The sequence below is a fragment of the Ascaphus truei genome, chromosome 5, assembly GCF_040206685.1.
Source record: "Ascaphus truei isolate aAscTru1 chromosome 5, aAscTru1.hap1, whole genome shotgun sequence".
NCBI classification, from domain to species: Eukaryota; Metazoa; Chordata; class Amphibia; order Anura; family Ascaphidae; genus Ascaphus; species Ascaphus truei.
Genome location: NC_134487.1, coordinates 135,399,439 through 135,424,706, shown reverse-complemented (window position 1 = coordinate 135,424,706; position 25,268 = coordinate 135,399,439). Strand labels below are relative to the sequence as shown.

At 38.1% G+C, this 25,268-nt stretch overlaps 1 protein-coding gene across 1 annotated transcript; it reads right to left on the bottom strand.

The window, feature by feature from the left end:
* Positions 1–13,092: 13,092 nt before the first annotated feature.
* Positions 13,093–24,091, bottom strand: LOC142494456 (ranaspumin-like). The gene is made up of 10 exons (XM_075598973.1): positions 23,947–24,091; positions 22,388–22,440; positions 20,524–20,586; positions 19,777–19,833; positions 19,202–19,252; positions 18,113–18,178; positions 17,024–17,074; positions 16,042–16,074; positions 14,361–14,422; positions 13,093–13,239 (listed from the first exon to the last, which is right to left on the bottom strand). Exons 1-9 carry the CDS (start codon positions 23,993–23,995, stop codon positions 14,381–14,383), a joined length of 465 nt encoding a protein of 154 aa, XP_075455088.1. The 5' UTR covers positions 23,996–24,091; the 3' UTR covers positions 13,093–13,239; positions 14,361–14,380.
* Between the last annotated feature and the right edge of the window lie 1,177 nt (positions 24,092–25,268).

Genomic DNA, 25,268 nt, shown 5'->3' with positions numbered 1-25,268 from the left:
AATTTTGAGTACAGAGACATTGCTAATCGCTCGCTTCCCAGTGGAAGCCTCCCATGTGCTTAGGGACAAGGACTGTGATGTGAGTGATTCAGTGAAAATTGCCTCCTCTAAGTGTATCATGGAGCGCTCTGTCCGCCATGTGGTGGACCGGGGCAAGAGACTGAATCTCCCAGTCTCCCGCGAGACGGATGCGGTGACCAAGCAGGTGTCAAAACCAAAGTCCCCTTGCTGTTACCTCCACCAGGGGGAGGAAGTGACTCTAACCCAGAGACTATCATTCCAGTGACTGACCAGGCAGTGATTCACCTAAATTTGAGGGAGGTACCCTCACCTAATCAGTTAAGGGTACCCCACTATGAGTCTCAGTTGGTCTCGTTAATCCATGGGATTATTGAGTTATGTACCGTTGATGATAAAGTGCATGTGATCCGTTGTATATTCTATGCAATGCATTTTTATTATATCACTTTCTGCTGTATGACACTGTCCCAAATGAGTTCGTTGGGGATTTCACTAGGGGGAGAGTGTAGCAGGGTCTCCCCTGGCCCCCTCACCTGCGCGGAGTAGCGGGAACCCCGTGGTATGTCATGCAGTTGCAGAGGCGATTGCGTCGCCGGGGGCTCCCGGTGGCAACGGAGGCAGAGGGCCACCATCTAGGTTGTGTCTGAGCATGCGCAGAGGGTTGTGCATGCGCAGACGCAAAGCAGCGACTATTATAGAGAGGGAGGCAGGTCACAGATGGCACGCCATAGTGCAGGAACCCCTAGAAGTCGCGCATGTGGGGCGATGTGGCGGCCATTACAGAGTTGCGCAGGCTCAGTGAAGAGTAGCGGTGGCCATTACACATCGCGCACACGGCCCCAATGCTAAAGAGGCTCCAAGTGGACTACAATTCCCAGCAGCCTCTGGGGACTGCCCTTTCACCCAGATCACATGCAGCCAGACAGCCACTAAGGCTGACAGATTCTCATGCTACATTTGGATACATTGTTGTGTGCAGAGTCAGGAAGCAGACAGTGAAGCACATGAGTTAGTTGAAGCTGGGATAAGGGAGGGGGAGGTAGTGTGTGTGTAGGGAGCAAGAGCTAGGCCCAACTCACCAGTAGTTGTGTAGTTGCTGTGTAAGGAAGGCCCTAAGGTAGGGACTTTGCCCTTTTAGCAGTTAGCTTAGTCAGGGAGACAGGTGCAGTACAGCGTGCTCTGGATAGAGAAAAAAATGGTGCGCTGATAAAATGGACCCTGATAATAATTAAATCGAAATAAGGGAAGATTAAATGGCCCTATGTGAAAATATGGACAATTTGAACAATTGTAGAAAGTTAAATAAAATATACACAAATAGTAAAAAATATATATGAATAAATACAACGACAGAATGAACATTTAACACATGAATGTGTGTGACATGAACCAAAGGGAGTTACTAAGTGGGAGATAAGCAGACTGGTATTAATGAAAGAATTGTTAAAAAAGGTCAGTCATAAAAAAATTTGTTGAGGTTGATGGCCTTGTAGTTTTGCCAAAAAACAAATGCTGCCTTAGAAATAGAGCAAAACCCGTATTAACGTACGCAATGGGTCCAGACCATGTATGTAAAGCGAAAATGTACTTAAAGTGAAGCACTACTTTTTCCCATTTATCGATGCATGTATTCTACTGCAAGCATCATGTACGTGCATTAACTGATGTAAATAACACATTTGTAACAGGCTCTCTAGTCTCCCCGCATGCGCACAGCTTCGGTACAGGTAGGGAGCCGGTATTGCTGTTTGGGGCGTGCTGACAGGAGCATGCGCGAGTTGCCATTTGCCTATTGGGCGATATGTCCTTACTCGCGAGTGTACTTAAAGTGAGTGTCCTTAAACCGGGGTATGCCTGTACTAAGGATAACAAATCCTTAGTGTGGAAATTGCATCAAAAGAAAAAAGGAAAAAAGGCACAATTGATTGGCAAAAAGTGGTTTGTTTATAGTTAGAATGGAAAATATAAAAGCACACAATGCAAATATACAAAAAGCAAATAGATAAACTGCAATGAAAACTGAATATAAATATACTGCAATAAAAAATGAAAAGTTTTGCCTGCTATGTAAGGACTGGTGCCGATATGTCTGATATAGAAATGAAGTCTGTATATGAAACTCCAAAATGAGCTTGTGATGTTCCTGATGGTGAAAATTGAAACTCAGATTGTCAAATAGATGCCGAATTAGTGCTGCTATGCTGGGGAGTGTCTCCTAGGGTGTTTGCCTCAGCCGGTTTCCTCCCTTGCTTCAAAGCTGCTAAATCCTATGGCTGCCTGGTGCTGGTTACCCCCTCACAGGGCTCACAGGAAATAACGTCAGGCTAGAAGTCTCTAGCGTCGCAACCGGTATGACGCTGGTGCTTGGCACTCCACGGAGATGTTAAAAGCGGCTTGCGGCTGTTGTCCTATTCATTCAGGCTCAGAAAAAATTAGGGCTGCTACGTGTCTGGGGGCACACAAGAGTTAGTGTGTGTCCACCCAACTGGAACGTGACCAACTGAAACTGCGTGCTCTGACAAGGAGGTAGCAGTGTGACAAGTGTGTCTGGGATCAGAGCTGCATCACTCAAGATAGAGACTATCTGTGTGGTGAGATTATCCAGATTGGAAGCGGATGTCTTTTCTGTGGATTCAGCGCTGGACACAGACGGGTCCTTTCCTGATGTTTGCTGCCCCCGGGTGCAGGAGCCCCGTGCAGGTATTTATATAAGTGCACAAACTTTATCCCAAATACCGGTTTCCTTACAGGCGCTGATCTCGCCTAGTGGGTTGGTTGCTGGACTATTGGGACACTTGGTATAGCAGTGGGGTTGAGGTCCAGTGAGGCCAGGTTAAGGGGTGACACGGCTGTGTTGCTGTATATGATGTGATACTATTGTTCTGCCCATATATTAAACAGTTTATATATACTTCATTGTATGTGTTTCCTATTTGTGGGTCCTGAGTCAGGGGTCATTCTATATGCCTGGAATCCCTGCACAGGTGGAGGCGCTGTAAGCATACATTCCAAGATACACCCCAGGCTCCCAGTGGCGGAGGTACACCTGGTAACACCTAATTCATTGCACCATCCACATCTGCGATTGGGGGGGGGGGTACAAAATGTGTTACATGTATGACTTTATCAGTCTCTCACATCGTTGTGGAGGAATTTTGGCCCACTCTTCTTTACAATGTTGCTTCAGTTCATTGAGGTTTGTGGGCATTTGTTTATGCACAGCTCTTTTAAGGTCCAGCCACAGCATTTCAATCGGGTTGAGGTCTGGACTTTGATTGGGCCATTGCAACACCTTGATTCTTTTCTTTTTCAGCCATTCTGTTGTAAATTTGCTGGTATGCTTGAGATCATTGTTCTGTTGCATGACCCAATTTCATCCAAGCTTTAGCTGTCAGACTGATGACCTCACATTTGACTCTAGAATACTTTGGTATACCAAGGAGTTCATGGTCGACTCAATGATTGCAAGGTTCCCAGGTCCTCTGGCTGCAAAACAAGCCCAAATCATCACCCCATCACCACCGTGCTTGATAGTTGGTACTGCACCGACACACTTTATTCGAGCAAATACCCAGTATGTACCTGGCAGATACCTGGAATGCGCCGCTCCTCACCTCTGACAAGCCCCGTTGTGTTTGCCTTCCCAGCCTGGGTTCATGCCTGGCTGACGGGCGGCTGATCTGTTAAATGATAATGATTAGGATTTAATAGGCTGCAATGCTTCGCGTGTCTACCAGATGGCATAAATTCATGAATTGTAATGCAGTATATATATATATATATACTGTGCAGTATTGCAGCCAGCGGGAATAAAATGCTTCAATCCCTGCCTGGAAAATACCTCAATGCACTCGGGCAGAAAACAGTCACAAACCTCAATACACCCGGGTATACCCGAATTCGTGGTACTAGCCGAGCCCGAATAAAGTGTGTCGCCAGTGTATGAGGTGTTTGTGCATTATGGCCAAACATCTCCACGTTGGTCTCGTCTGTCCAAAGGACATTGTTCCAGAAGTCTTGAGGTTTGTTCAGATGCAACTTTGCAAACCTAAGCCGTGCTTCAATGTTTTTTTAGAGAGAATAGGCTTTCTCCTGGCAACCCTTCCGAACAAACCATATTTGTTCAGTCTTTTTCTAATTGTACTGTCATGAACTTTAACATTTAACATGCTAACTGAGGCTTATAGAGTATGAGATGTAACTCTTGTTTTTTTTTTTTACATTTCTCTGAGCATTGCACGGTCTGACCTTGGGGTGAATTTGCTGGGACGTCCACTCCTGGGAAGATTGGCAACTGTCTTGAATGTTTTCCACTTTTGAATAATCTTTCTCACTGTAGAATGATGGACTTTAAATTGTTTGGAAATTGCCTTATAACCCTTCCCAGATTGATGGGCAGCAACAATTGCTTCTCTAAGATCATTGTTGATGTCATTCCTCCATGGCATTGTGTTAACACACACCTGAATGCACCAGACCAGCAAACTGCTAAAACTTCGGCATTTATAGAGGTGGTCATACTTGCTGATAATCAATTAATTAATGGCATTTGATTAGCAGCACCTATCTGCTACTTAGCATCTTACATCTTACAAATTTTAATTTTTTACACATAGCTTCTCCATTTGGCTTTATTTTTGTTAAATAAATCATGACACATTGTAATGTTATGTGTTGTTTTTCATCTGAGGTTGTATTTACCTAATTTTAAGACCTGCAAGGAACAGATGATTGTTATTATGTCCATAGAATTCAAAGAGGGTATACTTTCTTTTTCACACAACTGTATACATATATATATATATATATAAAGCAGAAAATAGCCGTGTTAGTCCAGTTGCGATAGTGCAGAATAAATGTGTTCTTCAGTATTAGGTGATACCTTTTTTATTGGACTAACAATGTATGTCATAGGACAAGCTTTCGAGAGTTCTCCTCTCTTCTTCAGGTCAAGCAATACTGATTTACACAGGAATCAATGCTAAAACAGTGTTGAGAGAGAAAAAAAACCCCAGATATTTACTGTAGATAAGGTCGGGTGTTAAGTGTTTGAAGCCAGGGGACAGTGTCAAAGAAAGGTGGGAGGGGAAGGGATGCTGGGGGGGGGGGGGAGAGAAAGTGTGGATAAGAGTTGAGGCAAGCAGGATAATTACAGACAATTTTGGTAGGGTGTGAGAAAACCCATGTCCACATTAAGTCCTTTGGTTTTGGTGTCAAAAGTCTTATCATTCTGAGCTCAAATTTTTCCGTTCTTGGGTGCTTTTAAACATTCCATTGAGGATTTTGATTTTTAAATCATTTATGGAATGATCTGGTTGTGAGAAGTGATGTCCCACAGGTGAGCAGTATCTTCCTTCTTCGTGATGGAGTATAGAGTGTCTGTGCATATTCATTCTTCCTTGTAATTTTTGGCTGGTTTCCCCAATGTAGCAACCTTGGTCACACTTGTTGCATTGAATCATATACACTATATTCGTGGATGTGCAGCTGTATGATCCTTTAACATTGAATGTTCTATGGTTGTGACTGGCTGTGGGATCCTGGCAAATATGTTTGCAGAGTTTGCAGCGTGTGTTGCTGCACGGTTTTGTGCCGTTATTCATGTCTTTAAAATCGTTGTGAAGTTTTCTGCTGACTAATTTCTGTTTGAGGTTTGGTGGTTGCCGGAATGCAAGAATGGGAGGTTTGGGAAAGATTTCTTTTAATGTCGCATCCTCTGTCAGCATGGGTTACAGATCTTTGATTATTTTTCGTATTCCCTCTAGGGTAGGGTTGTATGTGGTCACTAGTGGTATGCGTGTGGTAGGTTCTTTCTGTCTGTATTGTAGCAGGTGTTCTCGTGGGGCTTTTAGTGCAGATGTAATAGTTTTGGCAATAGTCTTTGGTTTGTATCCCTTCTGTCTGAACGATTCGGTCAGGGTTGTGAGATGCCTGTTTCTGTCTTCAGTGTCAGAGCATATGCGGTGGTATCTTATAGCATGGCTGTGTATGATACCTTGTTTGGTGTGAGTGGGATGGAAGCTGGAGTTGTGGAGGTAACTGCATCTGTCAGTTGGTTTCTTGTATACAGATGCGTGTAGTTTGCCATCTTTCAGTGTTACTGTCGTATCTAGAAAGTTTATTAGTTTGCCGAATAATCCATTTTGAGTTTAATTGATGGATGGAATGAGTTTAGGGACTCATGGAATTGTTTTAGGTTTTCTTCACCCTCTGTCCATATTATAAACAGGTCATTAATGTATCTGTAGTATTTGTAGGGTTTGTGGAGGCATGTAGTTAGGAATCTTCGTTCAAGATTTGCCATGAAAAGATTGGCATATTGCGGTGCCATCTTGGTACCCATTGCAGTCCCCATTAGTTGTAGGTACATTTCCTTGTTGAAGCTGAAGTAGTTGTGTGTGAGGATATATTCTATAAGTTTGGTAATTACATCAGCACTGTATTTCTAATCCAGGGGAGATGTTGTAAGGAAATGCAGGCATGCCTCAATACCATCCTTGTGGGGGATGTTGCTGTAAAGGGTTTCTACATCCATGGTAACTAGCAGTGTGTTGGATGGTAGTTGGTTGATGTTGTTAAGATTATTGAGAAAATCTGTGGTATCTTGTATGAAGCTGTTGGTGCTTCTGACTAAAGGTTTGAGGATATTCTCCACTAAGCCTGATATTTGTTCCATGAGTGTATCCATACCTGTTATAATAGGTCTGCCGGGGTTTCCTGGTTTGTGGATTTTGGGAAGCATGTAGAAGATCCCAACTCCTGGGTTGTCAGGTATTAGTTGCTTCAATTGTGGTTGCAGGTGTTTAGGGAATGTTTGAATGAGATTCATGAGTTGCTTTGTATATTCCTGGGTTGGATCATGCGTGAGTTTCTTGTAGTAGGTGTTGTCTGTGAGTTGTCTATTGCCTTCTTCTATGTATTTATTTGTGTTCATAAGCACCACTGCGCCTCCTTTATCTGCTGGTTTGATGGTGATGTTGTGGTTGTTTCGCAGTTCCTTGATTGCAGATCTCTCCATGGGGGATAGGTTGTACATAGTTTTTTTCTGCTGTGTTGATGCTAGTAAGGAAACTTGTGATCTTAAGCTCTGTATGTAGCTGTCAAGTATGATGTTGCATCCTGTTGGTGGTGTGAAGAACGTCCCAAGAACGGAAAACATTTGAGCTCAGAATGATAAGACTCTTTGACACCAAAACCAAAGGACTTAATGTGGACATGGGTTTTCTCACACCCTACCAAAATTGTCTGTAATTATCCTGCTTGCCTCAACTCTTATCCACACTTTCTCTCCCCACCCCCCCAGCATCCCTTCCCCTCTCCATCTTTCTTTGACACTGTCCCCTGGCTTCAAACACTTAACACCCGACCTTATCTACAGTAAATATCTGGGTTTTTTTTCTCTCTCTACACTGTTTTAGCATTGATTCCTGTGTAAATCAGTATTGCTTGACCTGAAGAAGAGAGGAGAACTCTCGAAAGCTTGTCCTATGACATAAATTGTTAGTCCAATAAAAAAGGTATCACCTAATACTGAAGAACTCATTTATTCTGCACTATATATATATATATATATATAGTGAATAGATGAGAACAAGGCACTCCGTCAGGTATATAAAGGTGGGTGCAAATCCTATATGAATCAAATAAGTAATACGATACCGTTTGAGCGAATATCAGAGGCAGCATTCCACAAGGTAGTCAAAAAAGTTTTGTATTTAGTGTGACATAGTAACCAACGTTTCGGTCCTCCACACGGGACCTTTCTCAAGGTGATGAACAAACAGAGTGCAGTATAACACATATATATACCCTAAGCAACCAAGACAAACAGGTGCAACACATGATTTAATATACTGTATCAATCACTTACATGCTGTAAACAGGAGCTACCCATTGAAACCAGGCTATCAGGTGTTAACAAGAGCACTGTAGCACTCCTGCCACGTAAGCTGCGCTCACTGCGCATGTGTGTGTCAAAAGTTGATATAACTGAATGCAAAGACTTCCGTCGCATGTTGCCGAGCCTGTGGAGGGCGCATGTTAGCAAAAACGTGTGACTGCGCATGAGCGAGCCAAGCGCTACTGCAGGGAGAAAATTGGTCATGAAAACCAAGTAAATGGCCATTGCGCATGCGCGAACCAACTGAAATAAATAAATAATGCGGAGCTATTTGCAATAGACAGCTGAGGCGCTGTGACTCACTCTGACTCGCAATGTGTGGTATTACTGCTGCTTTCAGTCGTGGGAGCCCATGGTCAGTTTGTGAGCTGTGTACAGCCAACCTGTGTCCCAAATAGAGTACTTGTATCTATGTTCCTGGGCAAGTATATATATATATATATATATATATATATATATATATATATATGTGTGTGTGTGTGTGTGTGTGTGTGTGTGTGTGTGTGTGTGTGTGTGTGTGTGTGTGTGTGTGTGTGTGTGTGTGTGTGTGTGTGTGTGTGTGTGTGTAAATTTGAGATATATATTCTACACATCTAGTTCCATTAAGTTATTAAGGATTTTATATTTTGTATATAATGAATGTACTGTATACATATTATTTCTTAGTACAGTATAATCAATTTAACGTATTGATATGTATTATAGTTAGACTGTATTTGTCTATTTTAGTAAATTATGATTCGTAATTGATAACAAGTTGCTTTCAACTCTGTGTCACTAATCTCAAGGTAAATAGTTACTTTGTTTTGAGATTGATACTTTAAACTGCTATTCCATACTCTCTGCAACACTCATAGGTGATTCAGTAATGTATTTCATTTGTATGTCTTATATTAATAATGCGCATTTTAGTTTATTGCTTGTTAGGTTTTCTCAGTTTGAATATATTTTAACAAATTAGTTTTTTTAATCAATTAGTTAATAATAGAATTGTATTTAACATGAATCAAATCAAGATATATAAGGGAAGCATATGATGTTAGTAATGGAAAGACTCCTCATGAAGCCATAGGCAAAACGCCTAGAGTCAAGAGCCAGTCAAAGTGGAGAGGGAGGCGACTGAGAACCTGTGAGCGGTTCCAGTGATTATATCCAAAACATCACGAGACGTGAGATCTGTGATGTCAGAACCAGGAAGTGAACAACGGAGGATGGAAGCCGACATCCTTCTGGGATGCGAGGAAGGGGACAGAGAGATCAGAGACCGTTGATAGCCAGAGACCACCTCTAGATGCTCTCATACACTGCTTTAAAGAATTATGAACATTTGAGTGTACAGTAACTGTAAACATTAAGTGAAAACTATTTGTATTACTATCTGCACCATTGGGTCTTCTCTCTCTCTCTTTATCTATGAAAACCTTGGAAGAATAAAGCTGCTCTATGTGAAAAAAAGAACAAAGGAGCACCATAGATTTTATGGTTGAAAATTCTTGATGTTATTCAACTTTGCGCTGTAGTTAACTTTATTGTGATCTCACTTTATTATATTTATTCACATCTCTATACATAAGTTGCAAGTATAAGTTTGCACTTTTGAGCACTCTCCAATATTTTTTTTCAATTTAACTTTTATGAACTAAGAGATAGTTCAAATTGGGTTTTTGAGCCGTTTCACTATTTACACATTACTACTGTATAATAAGTAATATATCACTATAATATTTAAAATCACAAGCGCCAGGTTATTTTTCATTATATTTATTAGCTCACTGACTGAGCTGCTGCTCTGAATAGCAGAGGCTATAAGTTTCTGATCCTATGCGGCCTTATATTAGTCCCCCATCCTCAAATGTCTCTTCTAGGTGCCTTAGGACCTACAGTAGCTTGTCAGTATACATTAGCTCATATGCAAATCTTTTAGGAGGTAGGGATGATTCATTTAAATATGCTTCACATATTTCTCAGTTGTGCTCCTTTTTGAGAAAAGGTGTCTCTACATTTAACAGTATCTGGAGGGTTTTTTGAGAGGATATATGTATATTAATATCGCCAGGTACCCTCTGGGTCCACCTTGGTGCCCCCTCACCTGAAGGCCCAAGGCGCATGCAGGGAGATGCCAGGTGCCGCCGGAGTGGCAGACGGACCTGGGTGCTCCGGCAGCTCCATGGCGCATCCGGCTATCGGAGGCTTCCATCTTGCCGGTCATGCATGTGCATTAGAGTCATTGCACATGCGCAGAGATAAGAGAGTTGCGGTTGCCATTTCAGGAGCGGGGCACATGTGTAGTGCCATCAGAATAGCGGAGGCCATTACAGAGAAACTCCGCAGGGGAACTACAATCCCCAGCAGCCCCAGGGCATTGGAGTAACAGGGCAAGAACAGCCAATAGCGTGGCTGAATCCCCTGCTCCTAGGATTGATAAATTTTGCCTGCGTGCAGAGCTAGGCCAGTCGGTAGGGAAGCAGGATCAGAGTAGGTAGTGTCCAGGGAGCTGTGCTTTCCTGATTAGGCCAAAGGTAGGCCCTGAGTCCCTACGAGCTTGTTGGTGCTGTAGGGAAAGGCCCCTTAGATTCTGACATTTTCCCTTTAGCTTATAGTGTCAGGGACACAGCAGAGACACTGTGCCAAGCCTGTGGTCTGGGACCAGAACGCCACCGCAATACAGAGACTCTCTTCAGGTGGGACACTCCAGCGGGAGTCCACGCCACGCAGAGGCAGACGACTTCGCTGACCATGACGATGCAGGTTCAGACAGGTCTTGTCATCAGTTGGAGGTAACCGGGTGCTGGAGCCCCGGTAGGTTTCACGCCCTACAAGTGAACCAACGATCACACACATTCTGTGGGTAGCACAACTGCACACTTTGGGGTAGGTTTGGCTCCTGTGGACACCGGGAGGTTAGGTGCCCATGGCAACTCAGTACTTTGGGGGAACCACACCAGTGTGTATAAGGTGGTGATTGGACAGTGGAGTACTGTGTGGGCATGGCCATGCGAGGCCTGTATATATATATATTAGTAGTTGTGTTACCAGTAAAGATAATCTATTAGATCACTGTGTGCATATCATTTCTTTACTGTGTGTTCCTGGGCAGGAGTTATCCAATTGTCTTTGGATTCCTCCCAGGTGGGGGCACTGTCATCATACATATCAGGTACACCACAGGAGGATCAGGTCTCCTGAGAGCCAATAAATATTGTATAAATACAATATTTAAATTGTACTTGGGACTCTACTAAAATGGATCTCTCTCGATCAAATTTGAAAATAGTTGCTACTGGTGAATTTACAATTGTTAGATTGATCCATGAATTTTGGCAGCTGAAAGAGCTTTCAGGGCGGATTTGAATTTTGCCTAACTCTATATAACCTCTCATGATAGGAGGAATGCCGATATGAGGTCGGGAGGAGATACATGATATACAAATTCAAGATGTTTTTGAGACATTTCTTCTCCCTTTTTTTCTATTGCAAACAGTCAGAGTGGTCTGAGATACAGTAGTGTAAACGTCTCTGACAATGAGCAAGTAACTAGTTTCATTACATTACATTACATTATATTACATTAGCAGCAACTATTCATGGTCCCAAGACTCAACAAAGTATCCGGACGTTCCTCCTTCTCCTTCCGTGCAACCCAAAACTGGAACAACCTACCAGAGACTCTCATATCCACCACCAGCTTAAGTTCTTTCAAATCTAAGGCTGTCTCACACTTTAATCTGGTCTGTAACTGTTTCATACGCTCATAATATATATATTTTTTCTTTAACTGTGCACGCAATGTCTTGTATATAATGTATACCTTGTTCATTTAAGTAACTGTACTTGTAACCATGTATTATTTGTTTTACTCTGTGCCCAGGACATACTTGAAAACGAGAGGTAAATCTCAATGTATTACTTCCTGGTAAAATATTTTATAAATAAATAAATAACTATGAGTAAAAATGGTGCAGTGGTTCAAAGCACATATTCTTTGCATTAATACATAGATTTGAAGGTGCATTGATGACTGTGTTCATGACAAGTGCACATAACTTTGGAAATACTGTATGAATTAACATCTCATATCTCATAAAAATAGTAAGTAATACTTTTATTTTACTAAAAGTGGATCATGATGACTGAGATGAAGTGTATATATTTATGGGACTTTTTTGACTGAACAGAGGAAACCAAACTTGACAAGAAATAAATTACAGTATAGTTTTTCTTTCTACTCCTTATTCATGTATGATTGTGCTCTAAAGTAACATCTTATTGTACAGTATATGGTGGTTCTCACGTTACTTTGCTCTTCACTCTTGCTTATGGCTGAGTTAGAAAATCCTTGATCAAAAACAATGGTATCCCTTTACAAATAGATGAAAGACAGATCTTGAAGAAAATATCAGAAAACGTATAAAAGATCAAATAGAAAACCTAAATCCCTGCAAAACTTTGTTGATAAGTATAAAATGTAATTTGTAAAACAGATACAAAATATGGAATTATTTTGATTGTAAATTCTTTCGAGTAGTGACCTTCTTCCAATTGTCTCAGTTTGTCTTAACATATACTGTATGTACTCTTTTGTATTTGTAATCAAATGTTATTGTCCCCCCTCCCACATTGTACTGCCTTGGGGAATATCGCCATACAGATTAATGATAATAATAATAATATTAATTTAACCATCTAGAAAAAGACAGGTTGGACATATTTGGGAGTCTTGAATGATAAGTAGTTTCTGAGCATACATTTAACGGCTATGGTATGAGGACAAGTGTAACTGAGCAATGGATCAGATTGATAGGAATGCAAAATAGGTATCTCTCTCTCTCATCATTAATCTCATCTTCCAGGAAGATATAATGATGTCAGCGTGCTTTCCTGTTCCACTCAATAATAATGCTGTAGATTAGGATCCGCCGGCTTCTTTTTACTTTACGGTTAAACCTGCATGCAAAATATTATTCCTTCTCTCAATGTTCACTTTTTGTCAACTGTTATTATCCCCATAATCTATAATCATACTCATAATGTCTCTGTTATTATTCTATAATACTGTGTAGGATTATAGGCTCCATGGAAATATAAATGACTATTAACATTGTTCTGAAACAATACAATATAATTAAAGAAAAACACACCATGCAAATAAATACAGAATTCATGATGGGCTTTGACATAGACTTGTTTTATTAAAGTCATGATCCAGAAGACTGTAAATCATCAGCGAAACAAAAGCACTAACACCACAGAGTAGAGTCAAGTATTTAGTATTTAGTTATAAGAATGAAGTTTTTCTGTTTTCAGGAAACCGGGTTTTCCTAAAAAAAACAGACACAATATATAAAGTACATTTAAAAAAAGCGATGCAGAATTCCATATAAATAACTTTTTACATGTAAAATATTTTTCCTACTTAGAATAAACACTGTTATGTGGTCTTCTGAGTTGTATACATTTTCAGCAGCAAATCTGCATCATGGACATGTCATCATCTTGTAGTGCAAAATTGTCACGTTTTGTTATATATATATATATGTATACATATACACATATAATTATATATATGTAATATATATGTAATAAAGATTATCAAAATAATATTTTAATTAGACACATCTACAAAAAAAGTGTGTGTTACACACATATATATATATATATATATATATCCCTTGAGAAAGTCAGTTGAAGCTGACGAAACGCCGTCAGGTGACGTCATCACGCACACGTGACCACGTGACCACGCTGCCATGAGGTGCTGTGTTGTGTACTGAGTGACTCTGCTTGTGCTGCTGTAATTAGAGCTATTGATTTAACACAGAGGCTGGAGGAAAGCTGAGCACATTGGTGCTGTGTGGAAGTTAGAGCCAGTGTCATTTGACACCAACAAACGCGGACTTTCCCTACAAACAGATTGCCAGATGATTTCAAGCCTCAACAATGGTATTGTACCTCTTAAAAGCAAAGAAACCCTTATGTGATTTTTACCTCTTGTTTTCTTGTAAGTGCACATTACCATTTTTTACCTTATAATAAACTCCTATTTTTGGTAATGCATTAGGGTTGTGCGCTGCTGACTTTTTTCTCGCATATATATTTAAAACGGAAATTGTTTGTAATTATCCTGCCTGCCTCTCTTCTTATCCACATCTTCCCCCACCACAGCATCCCCTACCCCTCCATTCTGTCCATTGTCACTGTTTTACACGTATATATATATATATATATATATAAAGCATTTCGTTAGCCACAGAACAGTATCATCTACTAATTTTAATTTTTTATATATTCAGTATATATATCTATATATCTATATAGATATAGATATATATCTATATAGATATATATATATACTGTATATATTTATTTGTCTAACTGGTTAATTCATATGAATATTCCTGGAGAAATTTTTTAAATGTTAATGTCATGAAGTGTCACTTACACTGGGATTTCTGTTCCTCATCATAAAAATCGTGGTAGAATATTGTCTATCTTTAAACCGGCCTGATGGAGAGATTAAAGGAAAGTCCAGATAAACAAAAGGGTCTATTAGCACATTTCAATTATACATCTGCTTGTTAAAATGGCCCCTTCTACTCACCTGTATGCGAGACATCTTTTAGCGATTAATCAAGTCATCTTTCAATACTGTATCTGTCACCCCGTAATAGTAAAGCATCAGCGTAGTGTAAAGAATTATATGCACAATAATCATTGGGATCAGGGCAATGACAACCAGAGGAATATTTATATTAGGATTGTACAAGCCATTTTAAAGTTACAATAGAGACTTTGTTGGATTACATGCTGGAGTTTTGCATAGTGCTCACAGTATTAAAGAGTTACTTGATACCTGTTACTGTATCAATGATATACTCACATGGGTCAAGCGGTAATTGATCCTTATTGTTATGTACTGTAGAGTGTTTGTGACAGGGTAAATAAAAGCCACCAGCTATATGCCTGGAAAACCTATGTCTATTCTGCAGTGCAGCAGTGACTAGGTTAACTTCAGCTGGGAACCTCAGGACAATTAGTTGGATCCCAGCTGCCTAATCAAGGTGTGTTAAAACCCCAGGCTGTAGACACATGGGTGCTGGTTGAGGAGAGAGGAGTAAGCTACTGAAGAGATTACTGAAACAAGGTCTGTTATCAAAGTACATGAATTATGAACGGTCTGTCTGCTTCATAGAAAAGGGTAGCTGCCTGATTTTTACACTGTCTGCTAAAGAGAAACTGTTTAGTTTTGTCTGCTGAAGAAAAAGCCAGTTTTTGTTTGTTTGCTGATGAAAAGCTATTTTTGTTTTTCGTGGTTTTAAGGTTTTAAGGTTAAATAAATAAGCCTTGTCAAGAGACCCGCGTGTGTAGTTGCATGTACCCTGCAACAGTGTTCCTATAGCCTTATGTAGCTTTTTAATAAATAATAATCTGCCACATATAACACATACATTTCCTTTGAAATAAGGACGTATATGTCAGTTCAGGATGTCATCACAGTAGGACAAAAATAAAGTCTAACTTTCAGTTCACTTTAACATCCTTCCCCAGCTGGAATTAGGAAGACATTCTGGCAGCACAATGTACCCAGATAATGGGGAAAGGCAGGGCTGCAGATCTGTCTGAGACATGTGAATATGCTCACAAGTGGTATTTTTATTTGCTGATATTTTTAAAGGATTTGGACCACGTAAAAGAAACATATTTTACTGTTTAAAGAATTCAAAATGTATTCACTTCACTTTAAAATAAATTATCTGCCCAACAACGGTTGATTTAAAAGGTTGAATTTATATATTTTTCTACCAAAACTTTAATTTCTACAGTCTATTGAATCTTCCACTACAGTATAGTAGTTTAATTAAATGCTCTATTATTTAAGGTGTGGAGAAAAGCATTGAGAGGAAAAGGCAAAATCTTGAATGAGAATTTTTATAAAATATTCTACAACCTTGAAATTTCCCTCTAATTAACATTTGTTTCCATTGTCGGAAACTTACTTATAGGTGAACTATTTTACAGCATTCTGAGGGCTAATATTTTGGTTAATTGACATAATTGGGTACATTTATTTTACATCTGTAATGTAGGAGATAGGAAAATAACCAGAAGAAAGAAATTCTTACCAATGATTCTTTCAGGCCAAGGAGTGTCTTTCCCTAATTGTGAAATAAAAATGAGTGATTACAGAATTAATCTTTCCATAGACTAGAACAAAATAAAAACACAAGTGAAACTTTTTTCAGGCTTTTGCTGATTCATAAATGACTTTATGGCTCTCAAAGGCCCATATCCACAAAGCTCTGTTAATGATAATGATGATGCAGTAAGTTAAGTTAATACAGTACATCATTAAGTGCTAATGGGGATCTTCGAAGATCAATAAAGCAAAAGTGCTGTGTTTTGCTGGAGAGGACATTGTGTTAACTATAAGAGATATTAGCGCTAGTGATATACAAAATAGGTGTTCCCTCTAACAACTCATAATCAGAGAGCTCCGTTATAGTTAGCACAGGGATTTAATGAGACTTTTGCTAGGTCATTGCTAGACTTGGTATTACTTACATTCAGAACATTAAATTGGGATTTTACATGGTCTGGATGAGTGCAAGACCAGCATTAGGTAAGATATAAAGAATACATTGTTATTTACGGGTTCTTTCCCCCTCCTGTATACTTTCTTCCTTTTATTACATTACTTAAACACGTATTCAGGGAAAAGATGGGAGTCAGACAGTCTTCACACCATCTTATTGAAGCTAACACAAGGCAGTGCTCTGCTGAGTTAATATAACATTGAGCCTATGCTTATAATGGCTGTTGTTTTTGCATATAATTATAATTAGCTTGGTCGATTCACGTTTACCTCAGAGAAAATAATGTCTGTAAATGATTTTGAAAATGCCCTTTTTGAGCCCTCAGTTAACAGAGCTCTGTGGATCTGGACCAAGAACTCAAAGTGCATAGTCTGATATCGTAATTACAGATACTAGCAGATATATCCTATTCAGTGACTATACAGTATGTCTTACTCTCTTCATCTTCTTTTTTGACCGAACTATTCAAAATGTGTGATCTCTCTTACGGATAAATAAATATTTATCTTACCAACAATTTACATACAGCACCCAGTAGTTGTCCAGTAATTTCCAGGTCATCCTACAATAAAGAGTTTAAATCTACAAAGTAATATACAGTATGTTATAAATCATTATGTGGGTGACATGTTTCTAACATTCATATTGCTCTCTGTGCTAAATCAATTTTCACTTAACACATTTTCATTTTTCAGTTATTAGTGTTATTTATGTATGTCTTTACTCCAATTTCCTACGTGGGTGCGTACACACACACACACACAATAATATATTATGTGTTAAAAAGTGCCAAAAACTCTACTCCGTACAGTGTACCACAAATAAAAATACCACGTGGATACAATCGCATGTGTCAGACAGGTCTGAGACCCTGCCTTTTCCCATTATCTCTTAGCATAATGATTCTACTGCAGCAAAGGATTCTGGGTAATGGCATGCAAATACAGCACGCAGTGTGTCACATTTTGCTTCTTGTCTATTTTAACATGGCCCCCCTTTAAGTTTATGCTGCCGTTTTACACAGCTTTTTCAGCACAGCCTTTTTTTAAAAGAAGTGCATAGCAACTAAACCTACTCACACACAGCTAGTGACACACAGTGTGCTCATAAACATGTAATTACCCAGAATCCCTGGCTGCAGTAAAATCATTATATGCTCTGAGATAATGGGGAAAGGCAGGGTTGCAGACCTGCCTGAGACGTGAATGTACTCACAAGTTGTATATTTATTTGGTGTGTGTGTGTGTCCTACACACTTTTTCTCCCTTCTTTTTACATCAAAATATTCTCCTGGTTTGAGTAAATATATGTAAAGTAGTTTAGAAATTTGTACATTAATGCCGCTATATAAATAAAGACATACATACATACAAGCACATAGTATATTCAAGTAAAATAATATGAATTTAAGTTTGACATTGACAGACAGTGTTCAGTATTTATGTGAGTACCTGAATGAGATTAAACATGATTCAAACTAGCACCTGTTGCCAAGTTTAATTGTCCACATATGCCCCACAATTTTACATCATCTACAGTATAAAAACCCACACAATCTATATTGATCAACAATGCAATGTCCAAAATGCAAATATTTTACCGCCGTTTTAAGAATTTCAAGGACAACTTTGTCCGCGACTTTCCCAGCCTGGTCGCCAACATTTTCCTAAATGAGAAAAATATTAAAGATTAAAACAGTAAATATTTTACTGTTGATAAGAAACAAAAAGGTGAAATATATTAACTACAAATAAGAAAACTAAAGAGAATGCTTCAGAATTTACTTATATGGTGCTTGGCGTATCTGTTCATTTCAAACACCACTATTTATTAGTCTGAAATTAGGTATTTATGTCAAAAATAGAATGATCCTTTTGATTTTTTATTTACATAAATATGCACTTTAGTTTAAGTGAATTATTTGTGCGCATACAAAGCTTTAATTATCCAGACACTTTAAAATGTTAAGATAAATATTGCCAGCAGCCAGCACTGCACACTTGAAATGCTGAATTGTTTTACATGTTTATTGTAGATGACACACGAGGAAAGGTTTCTTTACACTCAGTGCAATTAAAATGTGGAGTTCATTACCCATTGGACTTTGATGGCAGATACAGTATACTGTATATGTTAAAAAAAAAGGTTGGACATCTTTTTAGCGAGAAAATGTATACAGGGATATACCAAATCAATAAATATGGGAAGGATATTGCTCCTCACAGAAGAAGGGGCCCTGAGATGGCTCTGAAACGTTGCACACCTGTAAATATGGATTAAACGCCCTTTCCTATTTTTCATCTACCCATAGAGCTGTATTTACTTCCCTGGTCATTTAATTTTGGTGAAGTATCTTTGTTATACTATTTATGACTTGCCAATTGTGAGGTAATTGATTTGTATATACAGTATGGTGTGCTTTCTCTCCCCATTTTTTTATATGATGAAACTAGATATGTTTTCTCCTACACAACATTTTTATTCTAAGTAGAAAAATTCAGTGTGGATATTTCTTCTTCTTTTCTTTGCTGAGGATCACATATTCTGTATAGATCCATCACTTCTTTGGTCTCTGGGAACTTTAACATTTCTAATTATCCAATACCTCGATTCTAACTAGGAGTTCACCCCATTATCTCGTTACAATAATGAGTTACACAGGTAACTGGCACTAATAAAGACGGTTTACCAATACTCCATGTGTTTTCAGAACTTCGTCGAGGGAACAGCCTGCATCTTTCTGGAAGATAATAAGGAAATTAAGAAACAAAGTAATTATAAAAAAGAACATTACAGAATAGGATGTTATTTATGTCGTTTTATCTAGGGCTTCATGACAATTGTTTTAGATTTAGAAAAATGACTAAAAGAAAATAATTTAATTTCAAACATTTTAAGACTTTAGGAATTTGTTCATAAGGGGTTTATAAAAATAATTCTTATGGTTTATCTTTGTGTAAAAGCATTACAATATTTTGATATTAGCAATAATATATTTTGTAGATTTCAAGTAGTTTAAGCCTAAATACATTTTCACTTTGGACTAAGAACTGGAATAGTTACATTTAAATAACCTAATTGTTATATACTCTAGCAATCAGCGGTTTAAATAAATTAGTACATTTCATATAGATACTGTACAAGAAAATTATCAATGCCCTAATTTAAAGAAGGAAAAAATAAATGACTTTGAAATGAAATAAATTGACATTGAATAATCAGTAATATGAACAAGGCTGGAGTAAAAGATTAAATCTATGTTACCAGAGTTATGTTCAATTCCTTAAGAAATCTTTTGTATAATTCCTCATTATTTTCATCCTGTAAAATTATACAAAAACAGATAAGATATAACACATTTATCAATATGTCATGGCTATTTCTTACATCTAAGTTACAGAATGTATTTCATATCTTGCTGCAAATATTTATTAAATGGTCTGAAATATATTGTAAAGAAACTGAACATATTAATTCAGATGTATGTAATTATTCCTCAAATTCCAAGCCCCTTGTTATTTATTACTTCTTGCTGCTCTCACTGACATGTTCACTTTTGATAGGCACATGAGCTTTTTTATTCTACCCTCCTTACCCTTTTATTATTCGCTTTATTCTATTTCTTCCTTTGCTGTGGCCGTATAACTAACAGTTTGTACGATTCTATTCCCAAATAAAAGTTTGCTAGAGTGTTGGCTGTAACAATGGGACAGAAGAGCTTAGAGATACATAATAAGTACAGTAACGTAGGCTTCATGAAAGAGATGGAATGATTCTTGTATGTGGTTAAATTAATACAGAAATTATAAAAGGATAGAGAAATAAGGCATTTTATTTTAGTTACAATGCTTGACCCTTAATGGAAAGTAATCAGTAGAGTAGGGAAGAGCATAGTGTATAATTCTTTATTTACTGTTTACTATGAATTTAATCTGTATCTCACTTGTAGCATTACATCAAAATGACATTTAATAAAAAATGATTAGGTACATTTTTAAGTACAGTTTTTACCTTTCCTTGCTGGTAGAGACAGAGAAGATCATGTAGCTTCAGAAGAAGGGCAGGAGCATCTCTCTATAAAGAAATTAATGATTTTCAAAATTGAAGATGCAAGTGAGTAAAAAAGTGATCCATTGCATGCAATCATGTTCATAAAGCCTAAGGGCCATATTTACTATGTGCTACTACATAAGACACATTCAGACAGGGCTTAATAAATATAGCGCTTTATGATCCATTCAAGTGATTGACAGTAAGGTAGCATCTTGTATTGAAGATATCTGTGTGCAGTGACACTAATGAATAAATATGTCCCTTCTTTGCCTATTGCCTTAACTGTGATCTTAAAATGACTTCCAGCATAGATGGTGTTATATGGAGTAGCACTTCTTATAAATATAGCCTTAAACCTTCGTCACACGTAAAAGGCAGAAATAGAATAAAGACGAAGTGCTGAATGGTTTGGAGCGAGAGACCAAGGGGAATATTGCAGCTGGGAGACTTAAATAAATAACCCCTATAACTCTATAAAGGTCAAAATCCACAGAGTTACATTAAGTGACTGAACATGATGGGAACTTAACGTCACATTCTTAACTGTGTATGTTAAAAGGAAATTAACATAACGTTAAGCCATGTTTCCTACCGCTAACTATAAGGCAAATTATATCCAAATTAGGCTTGATCATAACATTGCATATCTACTAGCTCCATGATTCAGTTAACGAGGTGTTGAGCATTAAATGCTACAGAACATGTGTCTTTAAAGCTCACTAATACAGGGTAAATGTTGTTTTCCTCTATAAACGGCGTTGCTTTAACTATAATGGTCATTAGCGCAAAAGAGCTTTTTCCCTCTAACTACACATATCCAGAGGTCTGAGATTGCATATCACCTGGAAAGTCAGAGCCATTAATCTCACATCTCCCCAGTTTTGTTGGAAAGAGAGACAGGAAGAGAGATTTCTTTTATTTCATCACCTCAAATATCATTCTGTTTTTGGCTATTATACATGGTATAAATCCCACTTTATTATCCCCTTAGAGAATAAGGGTTAACAGAGCCCTGAACATGTAAGGGGATGTGTGGTATGGCTTAATGCAGAGGGCCCTCTCCCCTAAAGAGCTGTTAGGTCAAGTTAGGATTGGTATGTAAGGAGGGGGGAAGCAATCTTACCTCCATCTACAGTATTTGCAAGAATTCACTGAAGAGAATTTCCCACACACCCACCCTGTTTTATGATATTAAAGGGATGGCAATTTCAAAAGGGGTTGTCATATCTCAGTTAAAACATCACAGCTTGGGGATGTTATAACTTGAGAATTGTAATATAGGGGGTGGGGGGGAGGACCTCATTAGTATTGGCTCCTTGTGTTAGACCAGGAAGATTGATGAACATGATGCTTTTCCCGGCACGGGATGGTGGTGTACTTCTGTATGGTGTGTTTTGTGCCATGTGGCCTGGGAGGCGAGTGGTGATGTGGGTATGAGATGAAAGTATCCTTTGAGTTCTTTGTTAATAGTAACCGAGTCATCTGGCTGGGTCCCTAGTATGGATAATTGTTATTAGTATCATGCTGTGTTTAAAAGGTTGTTATTATAATAAACTGTTTTCTCATCCCAAGAAGCTGTTTAGTGTGGTTCTCGGGTACTTGGGGGAAGGGACAAGATTGAGGCATGGGTAAATCAAGGTATAGGTTAGAGGCACAGGGTATTCATATCACAGTTATACCACAGGTTAAAAGATACACTCGTATCCTAACGGAGCCTCGTTTTGAAAAATGTGTTCATGGTCAATTCAAGATTTTCTGTTCATCTACAGTCCAACAGTCTATAAAATAAACAGCATGCATGAAAAACAGATCAATATTATACCTGCAATAGAACGGTAAGACATGGTGTCTTGATTTTAGTCGAGGCAGAAGAATCTAGAATTCAAAGACAATAAGTTAACATAAACATAGCAACATCTTCATGAATTAGAGATCAATAAATGTATTTCTGATTATGTTCTTAATGTTTAGAACTAAGGCCCTTATTCAATATGGAAGGACCAAGCCTGCTTTGTAGAAGCAGTTTACTGCATATTGAATGGCTTTGTCACAGCATCTTCATGACATTTTCCAAAAGGAGGTACTTCTATCACTACCTGCACCATTTAAAGTTATCACTTTGAAACAGACATTATAACAAAACTTAGACATACAGCACAATACACAAACTTTGTAAACATCTACAAAAAACAAGAACATTACATTTATTTCTTACTGAATGAATTATCTTTGTTTAAAATGGGGAAAACCTTAGCAAATTATGTATTTTTAAGCCTTGAAAAAAGTTGCAAATATATCTATGGGACTTAAAAGAATATTTTCTAAGCAGTGGTTTGGAGGGTGTCAAAACACATTGTATCATGGCCAGACCATGTGGTATTCTATGGGACATTCCATATTGCTGTATTTACAAACGTTTTTTTGTGCAAACAATCCATGTCTCATGGATATGGATGCAACTGTCCCTATACAAGCGGTGTCTTCCTGAGGATAACATGCAGAAGACTCCTATTGTAGTAATTGTTTCTTTCTGTTTCTGTATTCTTCAGCTAGAATGCACAATTTAGAAACTGATTTAGCAAATACTGTGAGCCAGATTGGAAGAATTTAAAGTTATACAAGTGGCAACATTTTTTTAGAGTGAGGAATGAAGTTCTAATGTGTCAATAGACATTTTATATTACCTTTTCAATCTATTTACTGTAATCCTCCTGGGATTAGCATGTTCTAATGAAGTACTTGTTAACCCCTTCATTGCTAATGCATCTTGCAACATATTGCGTATTGCTTTATTTTACTCTTGAAACCACTTTAGGACTTAAGGGAAGAGAGATGCAGCTCATTCCAACGTGTCTTAACTTATAAATAAGCAAATTACTTTTAATTTTATTTAAATTTGAATCTGTTTGGTTAAAATGTGATATTATTGATATACTTATTTTATTCAATTAAACAAGCAATCAGCCATTGTTCAGCTGTTTAGCAAAACAGTGCGATTTATTTATTTTGTATTTAAATGGTATTACAGATTTAAAAAGTAATTCTACTGTAAATCACAATCACCTAGCTACATGTGTCTCATGGCTACCAGTGCCTTAAATATAAAACCTTCCCCAATTAGCTTATGGTCATGTTGAACACAATTCCATCTCTTAGCCATAAGACTTCTCCCAGATCCCATTCTGTGGAGCTACAGTAAAAAAAAAAAAAACATTTTAAAACTGCTGTAAGAATGGTTACATCTTTAGAAACACGATGGTAGCCATAACATGTTTTACTGTCATAAAAGTCTCTTTACTGCTGTCTAGTACATCTCCCCTAAGTTTCCCCCAGTGAAAAAGAAAAACATGTTCAATAATTTACTGCTTCAATCTTACTTACCAAAGCAGCAGCTTAGAGCCACCAACAGAAAGGCAACAGCAGTTTTCATGATGCTAATGGTGGGATATTGAGTCTTCAAATGCAACACTTCTGGAAGATCTGAAGGTTTGATGTAAATTATCCATCCAGAGCCACTTTATTTATACTGCAGAAAGAAGCCTACATCACGACATGACATTAAACATAACATCCTTATCACTGGAGTTTTTGAGCTTTGTCCAAACCACACACCTTTGTTGATCCAATTATGGTCCTCAAATTACAATTGAGAAGAAAAGTAATACAAATAATAATGATCTCCTTTTTGTTTGTTGCTCTTTCCATTAAGTCAGAATATTAATACAACTTCACACGTTGTTTACATTTTTCTTATAATGTATTATCGTTTTAATATCATGTTCCTTCATGGTGAACTGAGCATCCTGATCCAATACTGGTTACTAATAGTAAGATGAGCTCTTTATAGACCTTTTGAAGTAAGTTGATCTTCTAAAGTGTATTGGTACAAAATTATCAATGGCAGATGTCCATTTCCTTTAATCCAGACTACACCAGCATAACAGGTCGGTTCTCCCAATGTCTACCATATCTGCAGCCCCTGTTCATGCTGGTGCCAGTCGCTGTGCCCCATAACTCTTGAACCCAGAGCAAACCTACCTGCAGCCTCTACACCTTCCTCGTATATTGTGGCTCTTGCGTCCGCCTCACTGCACTCCTGACACACTTATGCTGCCGCCATGCTATGAATATCCTTAAGGAAAAAAGTTATATATACTCCTGCGCACGGAATCAGTTAAATAAGAACCCTACTTCTTAGAGGTCAAGAGATTTCAAATGAGACCACACTCTAAACGTGTGCGATACAAATATACTTTTATAATATCAAAAACCTAATAGTTCTGAAAATAAAAAACAAATTTGAAATTATCCCACCTGGGTAATAAATAAATCAAATAACCTTTAAACTCATAAAACTTTATCAACAAAAAATGCCCTAATAAGGTCCGGTAAAAACAAACCCTCGTTACTTGCAAAATGATTAAGCATACATATATTGTATTTGCATATACATGGTAACAATCTTAAAGATCTTCTAATGTCCACCCTAGTATAACAGGTGCATCCACTTAGAACTATTTGTTAGAAAATCCAAAAAGGATAAGTTCTTTAGTGTGTATCCCAGTATTGGTGGAAACACATTGAGTTGTGTTAAAATAGTATAAGTGATATGGGGAATGGCAACACTGTGTGCTTCTGGTATCTATGATGTTTTCTGGCTGGTCAAGAGGAAAGAGATGTCAAATAAGTCACAGATCTCTTGA

Excerpts from the sequence above, each read along its gene's own strand:
- LOC142494456 (XM_075598973.1), bottom strand. The coding sequence starts at position 23,995 with ATGAAAACTGCTGTTGCCTTTCTGTTGGTGGCTCTAAGCTGCTGCTTT. Across the intron at positions 19,253-19,776 it reads AGGAATTGAACATAACTCTG|AAAGATGCAGGCTGTTCCCT; the intron begins GTAACATAGATT and ends ATTATCTTCCAG. Across the intron at positions 14,423-16,041 it reads TTGGCCTGAAAGAATCATTG|GCCGGTTTAAAGATAGACAA; the intron begins GTAAGAATTTCT and ends TCTCTCCATCAG.